The following is a 27583-nucleotide window of genomic DNA, read 5'->3' on the forward strand; positions in this document are numbered from 1 at the left end:
CACGCGGACTTCAGTAGTTGTGGCACATGGGCTCAGTAGTTGTGGTGCGCGGGCTTAGTTGCTCCGCGGCATGTGGGATCTTCCTGGACCAGGGCTCGAACCCATGTCCCCTGCATTGGCAGGCGGATTCTTAACCACTGTGCCACCAGGGAAGTCCCATGTATAGATTTTTAAATACCTTTTTCTGATTAAAAGTTATGAGTGGTCATAGTAGCAAATTTGGAGAAATAGAAAAAGTAGAAAGAAGAAAAATAAAAGTCGGGCAGACCAGAGACAGTCTTTACTGACCATTTCATCATATGACTGTCACCTTTTAAATATAATATTCTATCATATAACATAAAAAATACAAATTGGAATCACACTGTGCATATATAATGCTTTTAGCAGTCTTCTTTCACATAACAATACAGTGTCTATTTTATGTTACTCAGGTTCCTCTAAAGTGCGACTTTTTTGGGTCATGTATTGTGTAGGTCAGCCCCCTATTCCCAGATCCATAGACTGATTTCAGTTCTTCATCATTCTAGAAAGCACTCAGGTGAACATCCCCATGGGACAGGATAGCAGAGGTTTAGAGTGTACATTCTGGAGTTAAGCAAGTTATAATTAAACTGCTTGTCCATTTGACTTTACACAAATTATTTAAGCCCGTCTAGTCTTCTATCTCATTATCTGTAGTAATAGCCTCTGCCTCTGTAATAATGGAAGGATTAAATGAAAAGATGCATGTGGGTTGCTGAGTCCAGAGCCTCCACATGTTAGTCACTAAATGTTAGCTGTTGTTATTTTTAATTTTTTTAATAAATTTATTTATTTTTGGCTGTGTTGGGTCTTCGTTGCCATGTAGGGGCTACTCTTTGTTGCAGTGCGCGAGCTTCTCTTTGCGGTGGCTTCTCTTGTTGCGGAGCACGGGCTCTAGGCGCGTGGGCTTCAGTAGTTGTGGCGTGCGGGCTCAGTAATTGTGGTGCATGGCTTAGTTGCTCCGTGGCATGTGGGATCTTCCCAGACCAGGGCTTGAACCCATGTCCCCTGCATTGGCAGGTGGATTCTTAACCACTGTGCCACTAGGGAAGTCCCTATTTTTAATTTTTATATGCATATTTAATTATTTCCTTAGGGTTTATTTTAAGATGTTGAATTGCTGGGTCAAGGTATGTACATGTTTTCAAGGCCTTTAATTGATATTCCCAAATTTGCTGTCAGCAAAGTCTGAGGTGAGTATCCTTTACCACACACATCCTTGCCATACTCTATTACTTTTTTGCATTTAAATTGTAAGTACTTTTTGAAAATAATTCTGGTGGAAGCTGACCATTTTTCCTATGTTTTTTGCCGGTTTTTATTCTTTCATAAATTGCCTGTTTGTGTTTTTTCCCTATTTTTCTATTGATGTATTCATCTTTTGAATTTAAAACCGTTTTAGGTATGGAGGCTATGTTACCAGTATTTTTTTTCAGATTATCATCTTGAACTTTATTTATGGTACTTTTGTTTTTGTTTTGTCTTATGAATATTTAAAATTTTCATGAATTCAAATCTTTTATGAAGTCAGTCTTTTTCGTATACGGATTATGCCCTAAAAGACCTTATCCGTTTCAGGACTACAAAACCTTTTTATTTTCCTTAAAATCCATCTGGAATATATTCATGCAAAAAGGAAACTAACTCTCCTTTTCCTCAAATACTTATCTGATTGACAAATAACCATGTAAGGAGAAAATTTTTCCCTTTCCACTACTTTAAATATCACCATATAGTCATTCTCTTATACATGTTGGGGTCCAGTGAAGGAGTTTTCACACATATTTTTCTAAAGGAAAACAGATTCTTTTTCTGTTTGTTATTCTGCAATTCTCAGTCTTTAAAAAAATAAATTGTCTTCATTTTTCATCTTTTAATGTTTGTTTTTCTCTAGATTCTTTGCATTATAGCAAAATTCTAAAACTTGCACTCTATATCCATGCCATTTATTTAAATTTCTTTTGGGCTGATTTTTTTGCTGCTTATAATGCAAATTTTAATTGCATAATTGAATTTTCAGTGTTTTTACTAACTTATTTAGCTCTTTTCATTTCTGCCTTTCAGCTATCACCTTTATTATTTCAGTCTGTTTCTTTTTTTGCTTTGATTTCTTATTTCACAACATCCATATTTTTCTGAATTTTATTTATAATACAGAACAGATGCTTTCTGAAGTGTTTTTAGAGTGCTTTGGTTTCTGTGTTTCATGAAAACAAGTATTTTATCAGCTTTTTTATCTTCTTTTTCATTAAACCTAAACACAGAGACGTTTATAAATCTTTGCAGTTAACTTCACTGTGGGTAGATTCTCCTTGCTCTGCTGCAGTTTTCCTGAGTCCTGTTAGAATCCTTCTCTCACATGATATTAGAGCACTGTTGTACGTGGTTCCATCCAACTTTCTGGCGCTCTTAAATCTTTCATTTAGTGTGGACCTACCTGTACTCATGAAAAGTTTTCTCCTGGTTCTGCTATTTGGTCATGGTTCTGGGAGAAGTGGAGTTACTTCCTGGTTAATCTGAAGTGTGCTGTGGTTCTTCACTTGTCACTGTCATGTTTCTTCTAGGACTTTCCCCTTCTGAATTCACTTCCCTTTATATAAGCAGACACCCCTCCACTTCTGTCCCAGTCTCATTTCACTGCCCGGATTGTAATCTCAGGATACTGAGCTGTGCTCTGGTTGGGTAGGAGCAGTGCAGCATGGCACCCCTCCCTGGGGTGGCTTCGGCTATACTTTAGGGTGGGCGAAAGGCCGTCGCCTATCACATTGTTCCCCCAGGTGGGTCTTCCTCCGGGCTTCACCTGAGCTTTGCCTGGTGGATATTCCTCTGGGGACAGGCAGAATGTTCACTGTGAGCCTCATTTTCTGTGCTGTTGAACCTTTCTGTTCCTTCGTGTGTGTATGTGTGTGTGTCTTTATTAGTTTCTCACAGTGGTGGTGAAGGAATGAAAGTTTAGTGTTGCTATTTTTTCTCTTCTTATCCTGTAACTTTTTCCGGTTTTGTTTTGATTTTAGTTTTTGTTTGTTTTACTAATGTTTAAAGTAAGGTTGGTGCTATAGAGAACACATGGAAGGTATTAAATTGCGATGCTTTAAAGCACCAAGTTACAGTAGAATGCCACTGATATCTGATCCAGCCATGAACCATCCTTCTGACTCCTCTGGGACCTTCATTTCTCACACCCTTTCACAGCACAGCATAAATAAAAGCAAGCAAGAGCTTCTTCCCTAAGAAACCCTAAAGTAATAGATATTTTTCATGACAACTTCTAAGACCTAAAGGCTTGCAGAAACAGCCCCAAGGTTTGAAGACTAGTCTTGTGGAAGCAGCAGAGTCATGCACGTTGTATACTTCCAATTTTAGCCACCAGTAAAGAGGAGCAGACAAATGATGACCAGGACTGGGAGAGAGTAGACTGCTTGGATGAAGGATTGATCCTTCTGGGAACTAGTAAGGTCACTATTAACCACAATCTGGACTTGCCAGAGAATGGAGACCACAGATGGATGCTCATCTTCCTGTCTGCTCTTTCCACTGTCATCTTTGCTTATAGGGATGCTTCAGGCAGGTTCTCCTAAGACAGGGACTTGAGACAGCAGTAGCTTTTGGATCTCAGAACAGAAGTGGCTGTAAGTACTCTGGATTCTTAGGCACTAGATATGGAAGGTGTTTAAAGTTTTTAAGAGGTACAACTTTTATAATCAGAAAAAAATTGATAAGCAGATTTGCTTATCAAATTGCCAAGTATTAAATCTAGCCTTGCAAGAATTGCCTGTAGGATAAATAAAACGAAGTCTTAATTTACACAGAGGATAGTATACTTACATGAACAACTTCCTCAAAGATGTAATGGAGATGGAGGATATGAAAGGCTCAAGAAGATTTTAGATAAAGACAAACAAAATACAACTAATGTTTAAATGCAGGAAAGCAAGATGATATTTTCTTTGGAATGACATATAGATCACTGGAACAGACAGGAGAATCTAGAACTAGGACCCACTCATATATGGTCAATTGATCTGTGATAAAGGTGTCAGAATAATTCAATAGGGAAAGGACATTTGTCTCAACAAATGGTACTAGTACAACTGGACATCCATATGAGAAAAAAATAAATTCAACCCTTATCTTAAACTATATACAAAAACTAACTCAAAATAGATTATAGTCCTAAACCTAAGAGATAAAACTATTAAACTTCAAGAAGAAAACACACAAAGCAGGAACCATAAAAGAAAAATCTGATAAACTGAACTTTACCCAAATAAAAAAAAGCTTCTACTCCTAAAAATATATTAAGAAAGAGAAAAGACAAGCTACAAGAGAAAATATTTGCAAAATATGTATCTGATAAATGATTTGTATCCAAAATGTATTAAAAATAACTCTTGCAATTCAGTAGTCAGAATGTAACCACCCCAGTTTTTAAAATGGACACAAGATTTGAACAAACAGTTCACCAAAGAAAATACACAGATGGCCAAAAAGTACATGAAAAGATGACCAACATCAGTAGTCATTAAGTAAAAGCAAATTTTAACAATGAGTTATTTCTACACACCTACTAGAATACCTAAAATTTCAAAATTAAACACATGACCATATCATGTGTTGATGAAGATGTGAAGCAACTAGAGTTCTCCTATTGGCTGGTGGGAATGCAAAATGGCCCAACTGTTTTGGAAAAACATTTGGACGTTTTGATAAAGTTAAACATATTTATCATATGACCCACTCCTACATATTTGTACCCAGTTCGACTCCTAGGTATTTACCCAAGAGATGAAAATGTAGTCCATAAGACCTGAATGCAGATATTTACAGCTGCTTTATTTGTAACAGCCAGAAACTGGAAACAACCCAAAGTCTACCAACTAGTCAATGGATATGTCCATAAAATTGAATAGTACTCAGTAATAAAAGGATCAAACTACTGGCCTATGCAACAACAGGGATGGATTTCACAAGTATTATGCTATGGAAAGTGGTTGCCAGGGGCTAGAGATGGAGGGAGAGGGGATTGGCTATGGAGAAAGAGGCACAGGAGAATTTTTGTGGGGGATGGGGGTGATGACAATGACTTACATCTTGATTCTGGTGGTGGTTACCCCATGACTATATATATATTTGTCAAAAATCATGGAAGTGTGTACTTTAAAAGGTTGAGTATATCTCAGTAAACTTGACTTTAAAACACACACATAGGAGAGGATTCTCAATTTTCCTCCTCAGTAAAAAATGCAAATTAAAGCAGATGACTTTTTTTTTTAACCTATTTTAACTTTTTTTTTAACCTATAAGATCAAAGTGTTTGATTACACATTGTTGTCAAGGATTTGAGGAAGGAGTCACACTCATGCTTAAATGTAATGGTACAACCTTTGAGAGGTTAGTTGAGCAGTATCTTTCAAAATTAAAAATGCACATACTTCTTGACTCAGAAATTCCACTTGTAGGAATTTTTTCTCTAGGTAAGACATATACAGTGTAACAGTGGTTTATATCATTGTTTACCATAGCAACAACCAGTGAACAACCTTCATCTCCATGAATGGGGGCACTAACCATGGTACAGTGAAGTACTGTAAGGTAGTGTTATTATATGGAGCAGTTTCTTAAGATATTGTTAAATGAAAATAGCAGTGCACAGAACGACATCTATAATGTGCTTCCATTTGTGTTTTTAGAAAGCTGTACATATTCATAAAACTCCTTGTTTATGTACATACTGTTAGAGATTGCATACATGCACAAAACCATTATTGAGTCATCTCTAGCACAGGAAAGCGTTACCTTTTGTTGTTTATCTATTTGTTTTGCTTGAATTTTTTTTTTTTTTGGCCGTGTTCATATATTACCTTCTCAATTGAAGAGAAAAAAGTTTTTAAAAAATTTTTGAATTATATTTTATTTTATTATACAGCATGTTCTCATCAGTCATCAGTTTATACACATCAGCGTATACATTGTCAATCCCAATCACCCAATTCAGCACACCACCACCACCACCCTGCCGCTTTCCACCCTTGGTGTCCATACCTTTGTTCTCTACATCTGTGTCTCAATTTCTGCCCTGCAAACCAGTTCATCTGTACCATTTTTCTAGGTTCCACATATATGTGTTAATGTACAATATTTGTTTTTCTCTTTCTGACTTAGTTCACTCTGTATGAAAGTCTCTAGATCCATCCACGTCTCAACAGATGACCGAATTTTGTTCCTTTTTATGGCTGAGTAATATTCCATTGTATATATATACCACATCTTCTTTATCCATTCATCTGTCGATGGGCATTTAGGTGGCTTCCATGACCTAGCTATTGTAAATAGTGCTGCAATGAACATTGGGGTGCATGTGTCATTTTGAATTACGGTTTTCTCTGGGTATATGCCCAGTAGTGGGATTGCTGGATCATATGGTAATATTATTTTTAGCTTTTTAAGGAACCTCCATACTGTTCTCCATAGTGGCTGTATTAATTTACATTCCCACCAACAATGCAAGAGGGTTCCCTTTTCTCCACACCCTCTCCAGCATTTGTTGTTTGTAGATTTTCTGATGATGCCCATTCTAAGTGGTGTGAGGTGATACCTCACTGTAGTTTTGATTTGCATTTCTCTAATAATTAGTGATGTTGAGCATCTTTTCATGTGCTTCTTGGCCATCTGTTTGTCTTCTTTGGAGAAATGTCTATTTAGGTCTTCTGCCCATTTTTGGATTGGGTTGTTTGTCTTTTTAATATTGAGCTGCAGGAGCTGTGTATATATTTTGGAGATTAATCCTTTGTCTGTTGATTCGTTTGCAAATATTTTCTCCCATTCTGAGGGTTGTCTTTTTGTCTTGTTTTCCTTTGCTGTGCAAAAGCTTTGAAGTTTCATTACATCCCATTTGTTTATTTTTGTTTTTATTTCCATTACTATAGGAGATGGATCAAAAAAGATGTTGTTGTAATTTATGTCAAAGATTGTTCTTCCTATGTTTTCCTCTAAGAGTTTTATAGTGTCCAGGCTTACATTTAGCTCTCTAATCCATTTTGAGTTTATTTCTATGTATGGTGTTAGGGAGTGTTCTAATTTCATTCTTTTACATGTAGCTGTTCAGTTTTCCCAGAACCACTTACTGAAGAGACTGGCTTTTCTCCATTGCATATTGTTGCCTCTTTGTCATAGATTAGTTGACCATAGGTGCCTGGGTTTATCTCTGGGCTTTCAATCCTGTTCCATTGATCTGTATTTCTGTTTTTGTGCCAGTACCATATTGTCTTGATTACTGTAGCTTTGTAGTACAGTCTGAAGTCAGGGAGTCTGATTCCTCCAGCTCTGTTTCTTTCCCTCAAGACTGCTTTGGCTATTTGGGGTCTTTTGTGTCTCCATACACATTTTAAGAGTTTTTATTCTAGTTCTATAAAAAATGCCATTGGTAGTTTGATAGGGATTGCATTGAATCTGTAGATTGTTTTGGGTAGTATAGTTATTTTCACATTATTGATTCTTCCAATCCAAGAACATGGTACATCTCTCCATCTGTTGGTATCATCTTTAATTTCTTTCATCAGTATCTTATAGTTTTCTGCATACAGGTCTTTTGTCTCCCTAGGTAGGTTTATTCCTAGGTATTTTATTCTTCTTGTTGCAGTGGTAAATGGGAGTGTTTCCTTAATTTCTCTTTCAGATTTTTCATCATTAGTGTATAGGAATGCAAGAGATTTCTGTGCATTAATTTTGTATCCTGCAACTTTACCAAATTCATTGATTAGCTCTAGTAGTTTTCTGGTGGCATCTTTAGGCTTCTGTATGTATAGTATCATGTCATCTGCAAACAGTGACAACTTTACTTCTTCTTTTCCAATTTGTATTCCTTTTATTTCTTTTTCTTCTCTGATTGCCGTGGCTAGGACTTCCAAAACTATGTTGAATAATAGTGGTGAGAGTGGACATTCTTGTCTTGTTCCTGATCTTAGAGGAAATGTTTTCAATTTTTCACCATTGAGAATGATGTTTGCTGTGGGTTTGTCATATATGGCCTTTATTATGTTGAGGTAGGTTCCCTCTATGCCCACTTTCTGGAGAGTTTTTATTGTAAATGGGTGTTGAATTTTGTCAAAAGCTTTTTCTATATCTATTGAGATGATTATATGGTTTTTCTTCTTCATTTTCTTAATATGGTGTATCACATTGATTAATTTGCGTATATTGAAGAATCCTTGAATCCCAGGGATAAATCCCACTTGATCATGGTGTATGATCCTTTTGATGTGTTGTTGGATTCCGTTTGCTAGTATTTTGTTGAGGATTTTGCATCTATATTCATCAATGATATTGTTCTATAATTTTCTTTTTTTGTAGTATCTTTGTCTGTTTTTGGTATCAGGGTGATGGTGGCCTCATAGAATGAGTCTGGGAGTATTCCTTCCTCCACAGTTTTTTAGAAGAGTTTGAGAAGGATGGTTGTTAGCTCTTCCCTAAATGTTTGATAGAATTCACCTGTGAAGCCATCTGCTCCTAGACTTTCGTTTGTTGGAAGAATTTTAATCACAGTTTCAATTTCATTCCTTGTGATTGGTCTGTTCATATTTTCTGTTTCTCCCTGGTTCAGTCTTAGAAGGTTATACCTTTCTCAGAATTTGTCCATTTCTTCCAAGTTGTCCATATTATTGGCATAGAGTTGCTTGTAGTAGTCTCTTAGGATGCTTTGTATTTCTGTGGTGTCCGTTGTAACTTCTCCTTTTTCATTTCTAATTTTATTGATTTGAGTCCTCTCCCTCTTTTTCTTGGTGAGTCTGTCTAGTGGTTTATCAATTCTGTTTATCTTCTCAAAGAACCAGCTTTTAGTTTTATTTATCTTTGCTATTGCTTCTTTGTTTCTATTTCATTTATTTCTGCTCTGATCTTTATGATTTCTTTCCTTCTACTAGGGATTTGTTTGTTCTTCTTTAATTCCTTTAGGTGTAAGGTTAGATTGTTTATTTGAGATTTTTCTTGTTTCTTGAGGTAGGCTTGTATAGCTATAAACTTCCCTCTTAGAACTGCTTTTGCTGCATCCCATAGGTTTTGGATCATCGTGTTTTCATTGTCATTTGTCTCTAGGTATTTTTTGATTTCCTCTTTGATTTTCAGTGATCTCTTGGTTATTTAGTAACGTATTGTTTAGCCCCTATGTGTTTCTATTTCTTACAGGTTTTTTCCTGTAATTGGTATCTGCTGTTATAGCATTGTGGTCAGAAAAGATGCTTGATATGATTTCAGTTTTCTTAAATTTACTGGGGCTTGATTTGTGACCCAAGATGTCGTCTGTCCTGGATAATGTTCTGTGCGCACTTGAGAAGAAAGTGTAATCTGCTGTTTTTGGATGGAACGTCCTATAAATATCAATTAAATCTATCTCATCTGTTGTGTCATTTAAATCTTATGTTTCCTTATTTATTTTCATTTTGGATGATCTGTCCATTGGTGTAAGTTAGGTGTTAAAGTCCCCCGCTATTATTGTGTTACTGTCGGTTTCCTCTTGTATAGCTGTTAGCAGTTGCCTTATGTATTGTGGTGCTCCTATTTTGGTTGCATATATATTTATAATTGTTATATCTTCTTCTTGCATTGATCCCTTGATCATTATATAGTGTCCTTCCTTGTCTCTTGTAACATTCTTTATTTTAAAGTGTATTTTATCTGATATGAGTATTGCTACTCCAACTTTCTTTTGATTTCCATTTGCATGGAATATCTTTTTCTGTACCCTCACTTTCAGTCTCTGTGTGTCCCTAGGTCTGAAGTGGTTCTGTTGTAGACAGTATATATATGGGTCTTGTTTTTGTCTCCATTCAGCAATCCTGTGTTGTTTGGTTGGAGCATTTAATCCGTTCACGTTTAAGGTAATTATCGATATGTCTGTTCCTATTACCATTTTCTTAATTGTTATGGGTTTGTTTTTGTAGGTCCTTTTCTTCTCTTGTGTTTCTCACTTAGAGAAGTTCCTTTAGCATTTGTTGTAGAGCTGTTTTGGTGGTGCTGAATTCTCTTAGCTTTTGCTTGTCTGTAAAGCTTTTGATTTCTCCATCGAGTCTGAATGAGATCCTTGAACGGTACAGTAATCTTGGTTGTAGGTTCTTCCCTTTCATCACTTTAAGTATATCATGCCACTCCCTTCTGGCTTGTAGAGCTTCTACAAGCTGTTAGCCTTATGGGAGTTCCCTTGTATGTTATTTGTCGTTTTTCTCTTGCTGCTTTCAATAATTTTTCTTTGAGTTTAATTTTTGCCAATTCGATTACTATGTGTCTCAGCAAGTTTCTCCTTGAGTTTATCCTGTATGGGACTCTCTGCACTTCCTGGACTAGGGTGGCTCTTTCCTTCCCCATGTTAGCAAAGTTTTCTACTATAATCTCTTCAAATATTTTCTTGGGTCCTTTCTCTCTCTCTTCTTTTTCTGGGACCCCTGTAATTCGAATGTTGGTGCGTTTAACGTTGTCGCAGAGGTCTCTTAGGCTGTCTTCATTTCTTTTCATTCTTTTTTCTTTATCCAGTTCCGCAGCAGTGAATTCCACCATTCTGTCTTTCAGGTCACTTATCCGTTCTTCTGCCTCAGTTATTCTGCTATTGATTCTTTCTAGTGTAGTTTTCATTTCAGTTATTGTATTGTTCATCTCTGTTTGTTTGTTCTTTAATTCTTCTAGGTCTTTCTTAAACATTTGCATCTTCTTGATCTTTGCCTCCATTCTTTTTTCGAGGTCCTGGATCATCTTCACTATCATTATTGTGAATTCTTTTTCTGGAAAGTTGCCTATCTCCACTTCATTTAGTTGTTTTTCCTGGGTTTTGTTTTTTGTGTTTTTTTTGCAGTACGCAGGCCTCTCACTGTTGTGGCCTCTCCCGTTGCGGAGCACAGGATCCGGACGCACAGGCTCAGCGGCCACGGCTCACGGGCCCAGCCACTCCGCAGCATGTGGGATCTTCCCGGACCGGGGCACGAACCCGTGTCCCCTGCATCGGCAGGCGGACTCTCAACCACTGAGCCACGAGGGAAGCCCTTTCCTGGGTTTTATCTTGTTCCTTCATCTGGTAGATAGCCCTCTGCCTTTTCATCTTGTCTGTCTTTCTGTGAATGGGGTTTTTGTTCCCCAGGCTGCAGGATTGTAGTTCTTCTTGCTTCTGCTGTTTGCCTTCTGGTGGATGCAGCTATCTAAGAGGCTTGTGCAAGTTTCCTGATGGTAGGGACTGTTGGTGGGTAGAGGTGGGTGTTGCTCTGGTGGGCAGAGCTCAGTTAAACTTTAATCCGCTTGACTTTTGATGGGTGGCGCTGGGTTCCCTCCCTGTTGGTTGTTTGGCCCAAGGCAACCCAACACTGGAGCCTACCTGGGCACTTTGTTGGGGCTAATGGCGGACTCTGGGAGGGCTCTCGCCAAGGAGTACTTCCCAGAAATTCTTCTGCCAGTGTCCTAGTCCCCACGGTGAGCTGCAGCCCCCCCGCCTCTGCAGGAGACCCTCCAACACTAGCAGGTAGGTCTGGTTCAGTCTCCCTTGGGGTCACTGCTCCTTCCCCTGTGTCCTAGTGCGCACACTACTTTGTGTGTGTCCTCCAAGAGTGGAGTCTCTGTTTCCTCCAGTCCTGTCGAAGTCCTGCAGTCAAATCCCCGTAGCCTTCAAAGTCTGATTCTCTAGGAATTCCTCTTCCCGTTGCCAGACCCCCAGGTTGGGAAGCCTGATATGGGGCTTAGAACCTTCACTCCAGTGGGTGGCCTTCTGTGGTATAAGTGTTCTCCAGTTTGTGAGTCACCCACCCAGCAGTTACAGGATTTGATTTTACTGTGATTGCGCCCCTCCTACCATCTCATTGTGGCTTCTCCTTTGTCTTTGGATGTGGGGTATCTTTTTTGGTGAGTTCTAGTGTCTTCCTGTCGATGATTGTCCAGCAGCTAGTTGTGATTCTGGTTGTTCTCGCAAGAGGGAGTGAGAGCACGTCCTTCTACTCCGCCGTCTTGGTTCAGGGCACATCCACTTTAATTTTGATACATTATAGTGTGTCATTAGGAGAGTAGGAGTACATAGGCGACTTTCCTAATCCCTTCCTCCAGAAGGTTCTTAGTGTCTCTGTCAGGAGCACAACAGTGGACCTGGGTCTTGTCTGATCCACTGTGACATTTCTAAGACTACTTCCCCTTGTAACCACCACTTCCAGTCCGCATCTCCTGTGTTTCTGAATTCATGTGGGAGTAGCTCGTGAAGGAAATGCACTCATTTCGCTGTATCCACGTGATACCTTTTTGTACATTGGACTGCTCCTCTAGCTCTGGTCAGTGTTACTAAGTCCACCATAGTCAAGTGTCCCGGTTAGGAGATACGTACTGAGTTCTGAAGAAAATTGTCAAATATGTCTCTGCATCGTATGCCAGGAAGCTTCTGTAAGTGAAGTGAGCATCGATAGGGAGGGATGGCAATTGGCAACAGTTTCTGAAAACGGGGTAGCTTGGGAGGCTGTATTCAATTTAGTTTGGACATTAAATGAATTAAAATGGACGTGCTTAAGTTACGAACCCTTGCCTCATCAGTGCTATAAAAACCCCTTTAGCCGGGCTGTAATTTGACTCTCCTCTCTGTAATGTTGTACAATATTCCTATGGTTACAGAGCCTGTATAAGTGGAAGCTAATCATTAGTTTGCTCAATGTGGTTCATGGAACAGTTCACAACTCCCAGACCTGCCAAATGCTGCTTGTTTAGTGTCCTGTTCACTCTTCTTGGGTAGAAGTTGATTTGTTTCACAGAAAAATGTACAGTAACATTTGTCTCGTGTCCAGGAACCACAAACTATGGCAGCTCTCCATGCGTCTTGGAGATGCAGAGGGAAAAAGGTCACATGAAGCAAAGTTTTTTGGTACATACACTTCCACAGGAAGAAACCATTAAAGGAGTGGGAGATGGCAAAGCAAGAAAAGAATTAAAGCTGGAGAGGTTTTGGATATTTGGAAAACCATACTTTGTTACTTTTCAGAAATTTGCTGTGACTGAACTCTGGAGTTCACAATTCTATGGCCCCAGAAATAAAATCATGCTCTTTAGGTTCTTCCTTGTTTGTTTCATATGACAAGACAGGCTTCATTATTGCCCAGGATCACCTGTAAACAAACAGCCATGCTGCCATTAGGAACCAAACACTTATTGAGCCAGGGCCCTATCCTCTCATCTTGCATTGTGTGTTAGGGGAACACACAGAGAGCAGTAGGTACCAGCTGGATTTGTGTCCTTACTTGGGGATTAGGGCCTAAATCCTTAAGCCACTCATGAAAGTGGGTTCTTTCCCAGTTAATAGAAAATGTATTGTGCCCACCTGTGACTCATTTCCCTTCCCAGCTGAAAGGCTGTGGGCCCTGCAGAAGGAACCTCTTTCTTCTCAGAGACTGTCCAGAAAGAGACAGTCTGGTGGCTGTCTCTACTATATTATTTAGACCTCTGAATTATAAAAAACAGAAAACCTGACCTCAACGAGCTTAAGGAAAAAGGGAATTTATTGGCTTACGTGATTAAAAAGGCATGGCGAGACGCAATGGCTCAAACCATGTCACCCAGACCTGCTCTCTCTGCCTCTCTCACCTTGGCTGTGTCTGTCAGGCTCTCCTCTCACGCTTCACGCTGTGGCACCTAGAGCAGCAGTATAACCTCCCAGTGCAAGCACAGCAGGTGTCTTTTCCCCTGTCCTGGAAAAGTCCTGGATAAGTCCTGGATTTCATGCTGCCCAGTCTTGGACCACCTTGAACCAGTCCCGGGGTCTAGAGACATCTCATTCCCCACCCCTGGAAGGGTGGGGCCTCCCCTGAGTAGGTGTGAGAAAAGGGTAGCCGCCCAGCTGAAAAGAGGAACGGGAGCTGGGAGGCACATCGCCAGAAGCTGGATTCCCCCTTCAATGCCCTGAGAGACTCTACTTCCAACCACCTCGCCAGCCAGAAGACGGAGGTCTGCTGGTTTGTGAAACAGTTCAGCCTCTGCCTCGTACTCTCGCCTGCCTGTGTGCCGCTCAGAACGACTGCAAGGATTATTTCTCTTTTACAGTACACATTTATCTGAAATACACACACTTGTTTGCAAGTCCACACAAGAGGAAACAAAGGAAGAAGTGATCAGGAGTTGATATCATTATGGTGGTTTTATTGCACGTCTTGGTTTAGGGCCATTTAAAATAGATAAGTAATGGAATCAAGTCATAGTTTAGAAAATATAAAACCCACAATTCTACCACTCTAACCTCACCACTCTTTTCAATGTAGAGTATTTCCTTTCAGCCTTTGTTCACTTGAGTTTCTCACAAACTTTTAAATCTTTTTTTTTTGCTTGACATTACATGATAATTCAGGCATTTTCCATTTTGCTATATAGTTATCATTATCATGTAAATGCAACATGATATTCCATCAGGAATATACCATGATGAACTTAATCATTCTATCATGGGCTGTATAGGTTGTTCTTTTAAAATTTGTTCTGCTCCAAAAAAAAAAAAAATTGTTCTGCTGTTTTCAAGAGCAGTGTATGTTGAACATTTGGGATGTGTGTAACTTTCTCATGCCTTATCTTATTTCCTGAGGATGGGTTGTGAGAAGTGGGATTACTGCTTCAAAGTGTCTAAACCTTTTTAGGACTTGATACGTATTGCCAAATTGCTTTTCAAATCTGTTGCATTTATCTCATCTGCTTCCAGCAGTTTCTTAGAGGATTAGTTTCATTGCATTTTTGCCAGCAGTAAATATTTGGATTTGTAAACATTTTTCTAATTTAATGAGGAAAAAATAGGTGTCCTTTTTTACTCTGGATTTCTTTGTTTAGTAGGGAGGTTGAATGCTTTTATGTATGCTTGGTGTTTAGCTGTATTTTCTGCTCTGTTTTACCCATTGTCTTTTCTTCATTTTAGACCCCAAAACAGCTTCTGAAACAGAAACGGATATCTGCGCCGAGTGGGAGATAAAGACCATCACTAGTGCTTTGAAAACCTACCTAAGGTAGGGACTTTCCATTTGCGGTGCATGATGCCAGCTTGTTGTCATGCAATCAGGAAGAAAGTTTTATTTTCAGCCTCCAGAGAGCTGTTGGGTGGGTGTTTGAGATGTGGAAACAGCTTATGTGTGGGTGCAATTAGCTCAGCTGGTCAAACCGATTATAAATCATCCCTAGTTGATGGGTTGCCATTGTGCAGTGGTGCTATGAGTGATTTAGGAAGCTTTGCTCTTTTTGAGAAGCCACTATGATGATTAGCCTTTAACAGAACCTCAAATGTGGAATTCCCTGCAATCCCCGAATAATCTGCTAAAAAAACAAGGGATTGCGTATCCTATTCTGTTGAGAATGTGTGATTACGTACCCTACGTATCTGGGGAGCTCTGCGCCTTGCACAGATAGAGTATACTGCTGACATTGTTCCTCAAAAATGAGAAATTTATGGCGCTCCTTTTTGATTCCTTCTGCTTAGATTGGAGAATATGACTTCATTGGAGAGGAGACTGCTTTCCTTGTAATAATACGTGTAATATTCCTGCTACCTCCCACCCCTCCCTTGGTTATTAAGGGAGCGGGTGATTGACCAGCTGCTCACATCTCAGTTTCCCGAGTAGACTGAAAGCCATGCTGGATGTGAAGTATAGGAGTATGATAGTTCTCCACTGTAGTTCTTCTCACACAGGAAAGTGGGGGTCTAGTCTTAAACAAAGAGGAGAACTATAATCACGAATTGCATAAGCCTTTGTACAGGTTTGTCAAGATTTAGTTGTCTCGAAAGCCACAGAAAAGGAATTGGTGATGCAGGTTTTATTGGCTGTTGGGGAATTGCTGGAAGGCTCTTGGAGTCAAGAGTGAGATGTCATGCAAGTGATGACTAAGAGTTGAATCAGGGGATCCGATGAGAATAAAATAAAATCTGAACCAAGACTCATGGATCGTCTGTTGAGAAGCTTATCATTTAGACTATCAGTAAAAAACCCTCAAGTTTACAGTTAAACATATTCATAAAACATATTCATATCCCAAATACTACCATTGTAGTTTACACAAAACCAAATGGTAGAGGTTTGTATTTGGTACTTATTTGTGCATGTTGATATTGATTAGCTAATGGACAATAAGTATAAAATATATTTTAAATAGCAGATAAAATTTGATTGTGTCATGCCTAATATTAAGGGTTCTAGTCCTTTGGCATTCTGGAGCAACACTCCATAGTGAATTTTCCACAAAAACACCTACAAAAGTCTTGCATAGTGTATCCAGATGAAGTGCCTAAGGTGCCAGGAAGACGAGAGTTTGAGAACAGGTGATTGCAAATGTTGGGTTAGTTGCCTGTTTCTCAGACACATCTTAAAATGCTCTTGTGGAGGGCGAGTCACTGACTGAAAAGGAAATCTCTCAGTTTGTGCTAGACTTTTGCATTTGCACTTTTCTGGTTGTGACTCTATGAGACATAAGTTGTATCCATTCCCTTAAAAAGGAGAAAGAATGAACATTTCAGGTGAAATCTCAGGACCCTTTCAAAAGGGAAACTAAGTTGGACTAAACTGAGTTGCTGTTGTTTGCCTGTGATCTTTGTCTTTGAGAAATGTAATACAGTCTGGCCGCCTCTAGGCTGCTAGGTAGCGAGAATAGGATTGTTTTCATTAAGCTGACTAGTGTGTATCCTTTTATTTCAGAATGCTTCCAGGACCACTCATGATGTACCAGTTTCAAAGAAGTTTCATCAAAGCAGCAAGTAAGTTTTCTTTTCACCACATTTTTAAGGGGAAAGGAATAGATTTTGCTATTTCAAAGAACAGTCAGTGTCCCAAAATAAGTATTACCTAATCCCTCGTATTCTGCTTGTAAACTACCCACATAAACACTCCTGAGACTGTCACAGAATAAAAGCGAAACCAAGTCAGATTGCTAAGGGCCTTGTTAGCACGTTGAATTTACAGTCGAGGGGAAAAACGTCAGAAGTGAGTTTGGGAGTGACAGAGAGGTGAGAAAAGCAAGTTTGCCTTTTTCATTTTGATTATTGGAGTTCTAAGTCCTTGGGTTTTTTCCAGCCCTGGAGTAGCATTTTTCGGAATGAATCAGACTCTGCCCGTTACCTAAATTGAGCATCGGACGTATTTCCCTGAACCTGGCACCATTTATGTAACTTCCCAGTCCTCTTTCCATCATGGCTTGCATTTATAGCTTCTGATCTTTCTTCAGCTATATCATCTAAGCCCTGAGCGCCATATTACTGGTATTAAAATACATAGGGTTTAGGTGCAAGCCACCCTAAGTATACTGGACTCTGTCTATGTGGGGCAGGCCACCTGTAAGGGGCAGTAAGATTCTCTATCAGATTTAAGTCTGGCATGAATCCCCACTGTGCTATTACGTCCATAGCCTGTGCCTCTCCCTGTTCCTTTAAGCCGTCAGAGTTTGTTTACCCTGGTAGCTACTACTGGCCTAATTTAGGAGTACCTCTGTTCTGGTGGCCTTATCCACACACAGCTGTCCCCGTAAAGCAGGAGAAAGACCTGGGAGAAAGCTGCAAGTGAAGGTGCTGTTTATGTGATTTCTTTCTCTGAGAAATTCCAAACCCATAGCAACCATTCTCTAATTAAACCTCACCTCAGTCCTATAAATAGGTGTGATGAGTGCCATCAATGTATTTCCCAGAGAAACGAAGCCACGTACCCAAGTTCAACCAAGGGAACGTGACAGTCCGTGATTTAGGTTATAGGTTGGCAGAAATATTTCCTTATTTTATCTGCCATTCCTTTCTTCTCCCAGGCTGGTTGTCACACATGACTTGAGAATAACTGGACATTTCCCTTGATGTCTTTGATACTGTCTCGAGGTGTTATTTTGATATTTGAGACCCTTGCAAGGCTGTTCATGTACAATTTGTTTATCCCTTGACGAGTGCATAAAGTTCCTTCCTTCCCTGAAACGAAGCTGCCACTCTGTATAGCCAGCTGCTCCCGAGTTTGTTCCTGCTCCAAGTATGCAGTTGACTGGCTCCATTTCATCACGTCATCATTTTGGCGTGAACTTTTTGACGGTCATTTGTTTTTCATAGTTGCTTGTTCACATCTTTATTTAACAAACATTTATTGGGCACCGGCCACATACCTATCACCGTGTTAGGCACTGGCTAGAAGGGAAAATGGAGGCCCAGAAGTGTTAACTGACTTGCTACAAGTCCCTTGCTGAGAACCTCAACTTTTTGATGCCTGTTGGTCTCAGAAGGTAATTTCTGATTTTTTAAGTGAGAGCAGTCATGTTTCTTAATGAACTCTGTTACGGAAAGCAGCATTAAAAGCACTTTTAGATCTACTCAGTCTAGTCACAAGTACACAGAACAGGATCTTATACCTCTGAGAAATCCTCAGTCTCTTGTTCCCAACATTTGGTTTCCTCTGATTTTTGTCTTATAAACTGGTTTAACTGTGGCCCTGATCCAGTATCGCCTCCCTCCTTCCTTCACAGAGCTGGAGAACCAGGAGTCACGGGTCTCTGAAATCCACAGCCTTGTTCATCGGCTCCCAGAGAAAAATAGGCAGATGTTACAGCTGCTCATGAACCACTTGGCAAAGTAGGTTTAAGACTGATTGCTGGCCTTTCTCTCAACCCTGGAAAGTTCTTATCTTAGCACTAAAGCTGGTCTCAGTTCTGCTTATGTTTCCTTCTCCCACTGTTGCATCAGGTATGCTGGAGGCTCAGGAAAGAAATGTGGGAAATATTAACTGCAGTGGGTAACAGCAGCACATGCCAGATGGGCTTTGCAGCGGAGGCTGGGGAGGTGCCCAGGCCACCAGGCCACCAGGCAGAGTTTGCAGGGCGGTTTGTGTTCTTGTGATGATCAAGGCCAATAGGAGTGTGTCCTCCATGATACCAGATCACCAAACAGATTTTTCAGGAGTTACATGTTCTTGTGATGATTAAGAGCAAACAGGAATATGTTACAAGTTTACAGACCTTGGATTTGGAATAAAGAGGCCTGGCTTCTAGAGTTGATTCTGTTCTTAACAAGCGACTTAACTAGCCCTGGACAAGCCACTGACCCCTCGATTCCTTAGTTTCTTCATCTGTCAAATATGGATAGTAGGCTCCCCCTTCTCTATAATGTCATTGATTTTAAATGTTACATGTATTAAAGCCTTTGAAGAAGTATAAAGAATAGAGGAGAATCAAAGAAAGTCAGTGGGGGCCTGATTTTCCTGCTCGGGATAGTTATACTCTTGGAATGGTTTGGATTTTTTGTGTATTTACTGTTGCCTGAGCTGCTTTGGATTGGCCTTGCTGATGATACCCCTTGCTGTATCAGGCACTACATGTGTGGATGTTCTAACCTTCTCTTAACTTTGATGGATGTTCTTTATTGGAGACTAGCGCATAAGAAAAGACAGACTGTAACAGTTAACCGAAATTGTTAAACTCTGCATGCTGTGGAACTGACGTGTTATAATTTCAGCGCTTACCCGCACTTTGTTCTGGCGTTAAGTCATGTCTTTGGGATAATTTGATACTCTGCCGAGGGAGATTATGATTTGTTTTCATGTTTCTAGCAAGCACTTGATATTTTGGAGAGAGAGTATAGATGTTACCGTAAAGATTTCCATAGGTCTTAATGATGAAGGAACGAGAGTTTTGCATGCTGGTGAGAAGCAGTTAGGCTGAGTAAAGGGTTGCTCCATTCCAGGTCACATGTTTTTTCTTGCCATGCCATCTCTGAACTGCATGTTTAGAAACAATTAAGTGTAGCTGAGAACTTGCAAATTTTCAAGGAGTATATGCACCTCCCCCGCTAATGTCAAAGAATCCTGATGAGTGTGTTTAAAATAATGGGAACTGGGCTTTAAAAAGTAACTCCAGATGCTCTGACATGACGGTGTGGTGCCTGTTCCACACAAACCCAGTCAGGCATTTGTGAAACGGGAAAGCTGGCTTAGATCTTAGTTGCACACTTGAAGGGCCTGTACCCAAACAGAGGAAGTTCCAGGTACATCGTCCAGCCAAGCACGTGTGGCGATGCTGCTGACTGTTTAATGCCCACTGGGTCTTAGGGAGGCCTCCATGGCTTCTGGGAGCAGCTGAAGAAGGGATAGGAAGCAGCTGAAGGCAGTCAGGCTGTTCAGGCTGTGCAGTGTGATGAGAGATTAATTGGACTGAGAGAGAGCAAGAGTCATTGGTGATGCAGTAAAGCCAGAACTGAATCTTCCCATTTTTAAAATGCCCTGAGGATTGTTAGGAATCCTAAAGAAAAAGAAATAGAAATAAAAAAATCCAAAGCCCTTAAGGTGGGTATTGGACCAACGAACCTGTTCATCTCCTGGCGGACGCTTCACTTTCTCCCTCTGGTTCCACCCTCTTCTCTCCCAACCCCATTAAGTTCAGTCTTTGTCCCTAAGCCCAGGAGAAGTACAGCTGGAATGTGCATGTTAAAGCTGCGGCCTTGACTTTTTGCCTTCTAAAGAATTTAAACCAATGTTGTTGCTGGAGTATTTATTTTATAGCATTTCTGGAGCATTGTGTGTTATCTTTGATACTTAACAGTGATTTTCTTTGGTTCTGTGAGGTTAAGTGGCATTCCTTTGTTCATGTGATCCTTAAGAAGTCTACATATAGACAAGCTCTCATGACTGTAATGTGAGTTGGTCATGATGGTAGAACACACAGACTCCCGTTATCAGCGTGCTGTGTTCTTGGTCTCTGGAGCCTCTAGATTTAAAATGTCCTGGAGGAGATGAGTATAAATGAGCACTGCTGAATTCAGTAAGGAGTATTTACTTCAGTTTGAAAAAATGTTTTGGCACCCAGAGGAGTTCTAAGATTCTACATAAACTCTCTATTCTCATTTACAGCACTGTCCTATTTTAAAATCGAACAGGAAGGGAAAGTTAACTTGGGACAAGGGGTTTGTCTGTTTCATTCCTGTTTTCTCAGGTTCAGACTTACCCAAGGATATGCCTGAGCTATTGTTCCTCTGGTCTACTTACTTAATGGTCAGCTTCCTTCCTAAGTTTTGGTTTCAGGGTTGGTTCTGCTGGAAAACCTGGTGTTTACTTCTCTCATTACTTACTGTGTTTGCCCTGTACATCCCAGGCATCTGGTTCAAAGGGAAGATATTTTGTGTATTTTTTTAAGTACTCTTTTGAAACACTTTACGAAATTGATTTCCTTTAGCTGTGGAGGAAGAGTTAAGACATTTTATATTTAATCTCAAGTAGAAATACATTCAGAGGGGAAAGAATAAAAACTCCAGACCTCCACGCAAATGATTACCAGGGTACATCCAAATCGCAGAGCTCTTGGATTTGTTTCAGACCTCAGAGGGAACATAAAAATTATAGGCAACTCTGCACATATTTTTGTTGTCCCAGCTTAAATCTACTATGAAAATTAGATGTTTTCTATTTGGAACCTGGAATCTAGTATACAGTCTGGAGTCATGTACCTCAAAGGATGGTTACACTCACCTGGGGTGCTTGTTTGCATTGACATTTACATTGCTGGGCCCCCGCCTTGATATGCTGAATTGGACTCTGCCTGGGACTCTGCATTTTTAATTTACTTCCCAGGCAAACAGTCTTTTGAGAACCACTGGCCTAGAGAATGGGCCATATGCAGGGATTCTCTAGGAGGGAGAAATGGTATTGAGAGGAATGGATTGGAATTTAGGAGGTTATTAGAAGAAGAGAAGAAGAAACTCAAAGCAGTGAGTTCAGAAAAGGAGATTTTATTTGCATAATTAAATTACTAAAAAAAATTGGTTGTGATTTCCCATGTCTCTACAATTATTCGCCTTTCATTAACTTGAGTGTTCAGCAAATGACTTTGTTTTAAAATCACACACAAAGCATTTTTAATAATAAAGAAAATTGCCCCCAGCTGGCTTTGGGACCTTGTAGAAATCATTCAACATCTCTGAGCCTGGTTTTGTGACTTCCCTTCCAATCACGTGAATCTGTGTTTTCGTCAGATAGAAAGGGGGCAAAAAAAGAAAAAAATTCCCAATCTTATAATTGTAGAAGGAAATAAGAGTAGATGAGTAATAAAGACTAATTTCATGGTAGCTCCCCAATGTTTGCATACCATTATGACTCCAAGTACGCTGTATATCCCCACACATACCATTCACAGTGGCTCATTGGAACTTTATTACAGTGTTTATGCTGCATGGGAGGATTTCAAAGAGCTCTTCATACATCCGGAATGGCTATTAACAATACCTTTTCACAGCTGGTTTTCCCGAAACACTTACTGAGAAATAAATCTTAGTCTCTTTTCTTTTTTGAGGCAGCTACTCCTTTGTTGCCTGGTGGTGTCAGGAAGCCAGAGCCCTTTTCTTGCTTCTCCAAATAAGAATTGTTTCATTTTAGATGCTTCGGGCTGCAAGAAACAGAAAATCCAATTCACAGTGGCTTAAACAATAAGGGAATCTGTTGTGTCATTACACAAAATCAGTCCTGAGGGTTGGTTAATTTCTTGGCTCATGAAATACTTGTGTTATTTCCACGGTCCTGCTCACAGCCAGCTTCACTGTGTTGGCTAGCTCCTTTTAGGATCATAAGATGTTGTGTTGCATATCTGCACCTGAGCGGTTGTCCAGGGCAGTAAGATATTACAGTTGATCCCTGAGCAGCATGGGTTTGCACTGTGGGGGTCCACTTATACATGGGTTTTTTTTTTTTTTCCCAATAAATATGCACTGTTTGTATGCATAATGCAATATGGTTGAATCCATGGGTGCGGAACCACAGATATGGAGCGCCAACTATAAAGTTATATTAGGATTTGCAGCTGTGCAGAAGTATGGTTCAGGGGTAACTGTATTTCTTCTCTGAGTCTCTTTTTAAGAGATGTGATGATACTTTTCCCAGAAGTTCTCCAATAGACTTCCTATCCCATCTCATTGGTTTGAAGCATTCACTAGCAAAGGGAATGGGACCACTGTGATTTTTTTACCCCAAACAGGATTTACCTGGGTCACTTGTGGGAGGCATGGATACCCATATAAAAGCAGGGCTCTGAGTAGGCAACTCATAGTGCCTACTGCAAGTAATCCAGGTAAAATAACATTTAACAAAGAGTATTAAGTCTCTTGAATGATCTTTGCATGGTGTGCTAACTCGATCAGGACATGTGGGACAAGACCAATTTGGGAGGGGAGATGAATACACCTGCCATGTGGGCACATATACCCTGAAACACCAAGATTTGTGGGGATGGAGGGTGAGAGAGAGAAATGAAGAGGGCAAAATCAACTTGAGTCCCATTGCCACTTGCTGATTCTCTACTGTTCTTTTCATTACCCAATTGCTTAATGTTTACTTGGATAATCTGTTACGTGTGACTTTCCCAAAAGGACAAAATTCTATAGATTGCAAGGATCAAGAAGGAATATTGTGGGGCAAAGGCTTGGCATACAAGTGAGACCTTATCAAAATAATAGGTAGACGCCATTGCTGTAAGTTATCCATGGTTGAACATCCAGTGGCTTGGCTGTTTTCTCCGTCCTGTGACTGGAGTTTGAGTACTTCCAGGCATCCCTGCAAGTCAGGAAGGACGTATTCACATTTCCTTCATGATCTAGATGCAGAGTGAATTGGGTTCATGTAAAGATGCCTGTGGTTATTAAAAAAAAAGAATCATTGCTAGGCTTTGGCACCAAGGAGGATGGGCCCTGGTAGTTGACTAGCATCCCTTAAAGTTCTCAAGAAAGGGTCCAAATAAAAGGAAGTGACTACTTGGCATTAGCATATATCTTATACATACTCTACTATGCCTTCTTCCTCCATCCCAAGTCTAGACGATAAGATTTAGCTTACTGGAGAGCTGTTGAACATACGAGAAGCGCTTCTTATTTCCTTGCCATCAAGCGTAGTCCAAACAAAATAGCCGTGGAATTTTACAAAGCACATTTGAAAGAAAACAGTACTTTTGAGATGATGTCTTTCTAAGATGGAAAGCTCCGGTGAACTTCTCTGGCAGCCTTCCCTTGGCCATACACCCTGGCTTCGGAACCTTTCTTTTCTCTAGTAACCACTAGACACCCACGGCTGCTGGCACAGAATTGCTTGGCTGCCGGGCCACGGGTGTTGTGGCCTGATAGCCCCCCAGAGCCACGTTGACCACATTCTCCAGGTCCATTTGGCTTCTGCCCCACTGACTCCTACCCTGGACCGATAGTTCTGGTGATTTTAACCCCTCACTATCTTTTTTTTTTTTTTTTTTTCGGTACGCGGGCCTCTCCCTGCCGTGGCCTCTCTCGCCGCGGAGCACAGGCTCCGGACGCGCAGGCCCAGCGGCCATGGCTCACGGGCCCAGCCGCTCCGCGGCACGCGGGATCCTCCCGGACCGGGGCACGAACCCGCGCCCCCTGCATCAGCAGGCGGACTCTCAACCACTGCGCCACCAGGGGAGCCCCCTCACTATCTTTTGAATCTGTCCACTTTCTTCCGTGTCCATCACTACGTCCCTAGTCCGAGCTGTCATCATCTCTTCCCCAGGCTGTTTGCAAAGGCCTCTTGCTGGCTTGCTCTAGCTGGTGGAGCTCTGGCTCCCTGCCAGGCCGCAGAATGCATGCTCTGTAGCAGGGGAACTTGGAACACTGTGGATCCCAACTTGTGATTCCCCTGCTTAAAAAAACATCAAAGGCAGCTTTCCCCTTGCTCTTAAGACAGAACTCTGGATATGGCCTCCAGGACCTTCTCCGGACTGGACCCTTTCAGACTTTGCAGCCTCGTCTGTGTCCCTCAAGATCACACTGCATCGCTGCTGCATGGTGCACAGTGGACGCGCATGAGTATTTGTTGGGTAGAAGCATGAAGCATCTCTTAACCATCTCTCAGCTATCCTCTTCCCCGCTCCCTCTCTTTTTTTCCCCCTCTGTTTGGAACGGCCCCTCCCCACCTTCTGCCTGCCAAAGTCTACTTCATTCTTTAGCCTCAGCTCCAATGCCACTGCCTACAAGAATCCTTTCTGCCTCAGGTGCCCTCTTGCTTTCCTGAACTCCCATAGCCTTTGCTTATTACTGTCTTTCAACGTGTGTCACATTCCACCTGTGGGACAGTTTACAAGGTATGTATCTTCTCACTCCTACTAGGTCATAAGCTCCCGGGGGACAGGCAGTCTGTCTTCCTTTATCTTTGTGTCTTACCTAGAGGTTGCAAACAAGGGCCTCTAGCCAGAGCAACCCACACATGTGCTCGATTTAGTATTGTTGTCCCCCACATCGTTGTTTTAAAAATTTGGACAGGTTTCCAACATTTTTAACAGGGGTCATTTTACTTGGAAAAATTCAGATCTCCTTGCTAGCAATTGGCTGGAAGTAAGTGAGGGCCACACCACATCCCCCTGGGCATGCCTTCTTCGGTTTGCCTAGTTCCTAGTAGTCCCTGTTGTGCCTGGCCATGGGGTAGACATTAGGGTGTTCAGCCCTTGACCTATCTGTCTGCTGATCCCAAAAAAGGGACTTGATATTTGGTGATCACATCATGAACAAACAGAAATGAGCTGGGAGAATTATTTCCCTGACCAGCTCTGTTTTCTTCCTGAAAGATTTATTATTTTTGATAGATTGGAGATCCCTGGAAGAAGTGAGAGATACTGCTTCCAGGCCTGTTTATGTGTTTGGGGCAGGGAGAAGAGTGTATTTTTTTAAGACTAAGAATGGGATTCTCAAAGGACCTTCTCTAGCTATTGTTGGCAGAGCCAAAGGAAAATCTATTTAAAGGGACACTGCAAAGAGGACAAACACATATTTTAAAGCAAACAGGCAACTTAGCACTTTAAATTAATGGAAATGCAGAAGAAATCAGAGCTCAACCCCTATTCAGCCTACTTGCCAGACTTTCACTTACTTTCAACCCAGGAATTTCTCTCTTTTGTGGCCTTCCAGCCTTCAGGGTTAGGAGAAGGAAAGACACAAGTTCAGTTTAAATTTTTTGCTTTAAAAAAAAAAAATCAAAATTCCTGAATTCAGGGAACTAAATCTTTCACATCATAAGAAATGCCCATCGTGAAAGGGGAAATGCTCAGCTTCAAGCTGTGAACACTCAGCAGTCTTAGAGCCCCTTTGATTTGGGTCTCTTGTTTGTTTTGATTTGTTCTGCTTCTGTTTGGGTGAATTTTTTCAGTGACTTTCCTGGTTTTTGATACACCTTTGATACTTCCTTTTCTGAACCCATGGAGTCACCTATAGAGTTCCCTTTCAAATTCAGGGAGGAGCAAAGGAGAGGATGCTATGTTTTCCTCTCTTAGTGGCTGCCCTCTTTTACTTCAGGGTCTTATATACATGAGAGTATTAACAAGCATGGACACGACTTTGTTTCTTCTTTGCCAACCTTATCAGAGCCAGATTTCTTTCCGTCCCTCCTTCCCTCCCCTGCTCCTTCCCTCCCCCCTTCCCTCCCTCTCTTCCTTTTCTGATTTTGAGTCCTCTCCCTTTTTTTCTTGGTGAGTCTAGCTAAAGGTTTGTCTGTTCTGTTTATCTTTTTAAAAACCAGTTCTTAGTTTCATTGATCTTTTCTCTTTGTCTTTTTTAGTCTCTCTTTCATTTATTTCCGCTCTTTTGAGCCAGATTTCTTATGTGTTGGCCATGGGGGTGGTTTCATTAAGTGTCTCTCTTCGGTGGAGTGTCAGTGACTAACTGATTCACTTGCACTGTTTTGAGCACTGAAGCCCTCTCTTGCCGTATCCTCTTTGCATTGCATGGTGAGCATTATCTGTGATATTTATTTTCTTACACTGACTGGTTTTCCAACCAGCTCACAGCTATTGTAGCTCAAATGTGGCAGCTGCAGCGAGGCAGCTGGCAGACTTCAGGGTAATTGCAGTTCATCTGTAGGTGCTTGAGAGCTCAGTGATAAAGAGAACATTCTGGAGCCAGACTGCCTAGTTTTGCTCATCTCTTCTGAAACCTGTGTGAAGTACTTCAGTTCTTCATGCCTGAGTTTCCTCATCTGAATAAGGAGATATAATAATTGTATTAGAAACATTTAAATTAGCACATCAGATTCTCTTGGCTTCTCCTGTGCGTATTTCAGCCACCACTGTGGTGACCAGTTGTGTAGCCTCCAACTCGTTTCACGCAGGTGCAGCCTGATAGCTGGTAGCCTCATGCCCTTACCATGTGCCTCCTGCCTCTTACCGCCCACCCGAGGGAGACATGACACAAAGTGCCGTCCACATGTGTACAACCTGGAAGCAAAGGAGTATTAAAAAAAGCAAAGGAGTATTAAAAAAATAAAACTTTGACTAATGGGAGGTGAGAGCTGGGCATACTGAATAGCAGTCATTAGGTAGCCTCTCGGAAGATGGTCCCAAGAGATGGAGCAGGTATTGGTGCTTGAAGCAGGTAGGGGTTAGCTTCTCTGCCTCCTTCCTCCTGAGAACCCCCAAGTAGAATAGAATAGTGTCATATAAGCCTTCACCTCAGACTCTTCTTTCTGGGAAACCTAAAGACAACAATAGCACCTACCCTCTTAGAGTCATTGTGAGGGTTAAGTTAATTCATCCACCTAAATCTCTTAGATGAGCATCTGGCAAGTAGTATAATGTAGGCTTTCAGAGAAATCAGGGGATGGAG

General features: G+C 40.9%; 1 protein-coding gene across 6 annotated transcripts in view; it reads left to right on the top strand.

Moving 5' to 3' along the window:
- The window catches only part of ARHGAP26 (Rho GTPase activating protein 26), a 472331-nt gene that overhangs the window by 282991 nt on the left and 161757 nt on the right, over positions 1-27583 (top strand). For all 6 annotated transcript variants that reach the window (XR_010942153.1, XM_067732119.1, XM_067732122.1 and 3 more), the window contains 3 exons: positions 14921-15008; positions 16686-16744; positions 18481-18586. Coding sequence is in view for 5 of the 6 variants with exons in the window: in XM_067732119.1 (XP_067588220.1) it covers positions 14921-15008; positions 16686-16744; positions 18481-18586 (253 nt within the window). In the remaining variant the exon portion in view is untranslated. The remainder of the gene's footprint in view (positions 1-14920; positions 15009-16685; positions 16745-18480; positions 18587-27583) is intronic.

Source organism: Pseudorca crassidens, chromosome 3 (genome assembly GCF_039906515.1).
Source record: "Pseudorca crassidens isolate mPseCra1 chromosome 3, mPseCra1.hap1, whole genome shotgun sequence".
NCBI classification, from domain to species: domain Eukaryota; kingdom Metazoa; phylum Chordata; class Mammalia; order Artiodactyla; family Delphinidae; genus Pseudorca; species Pseudorca crassidens.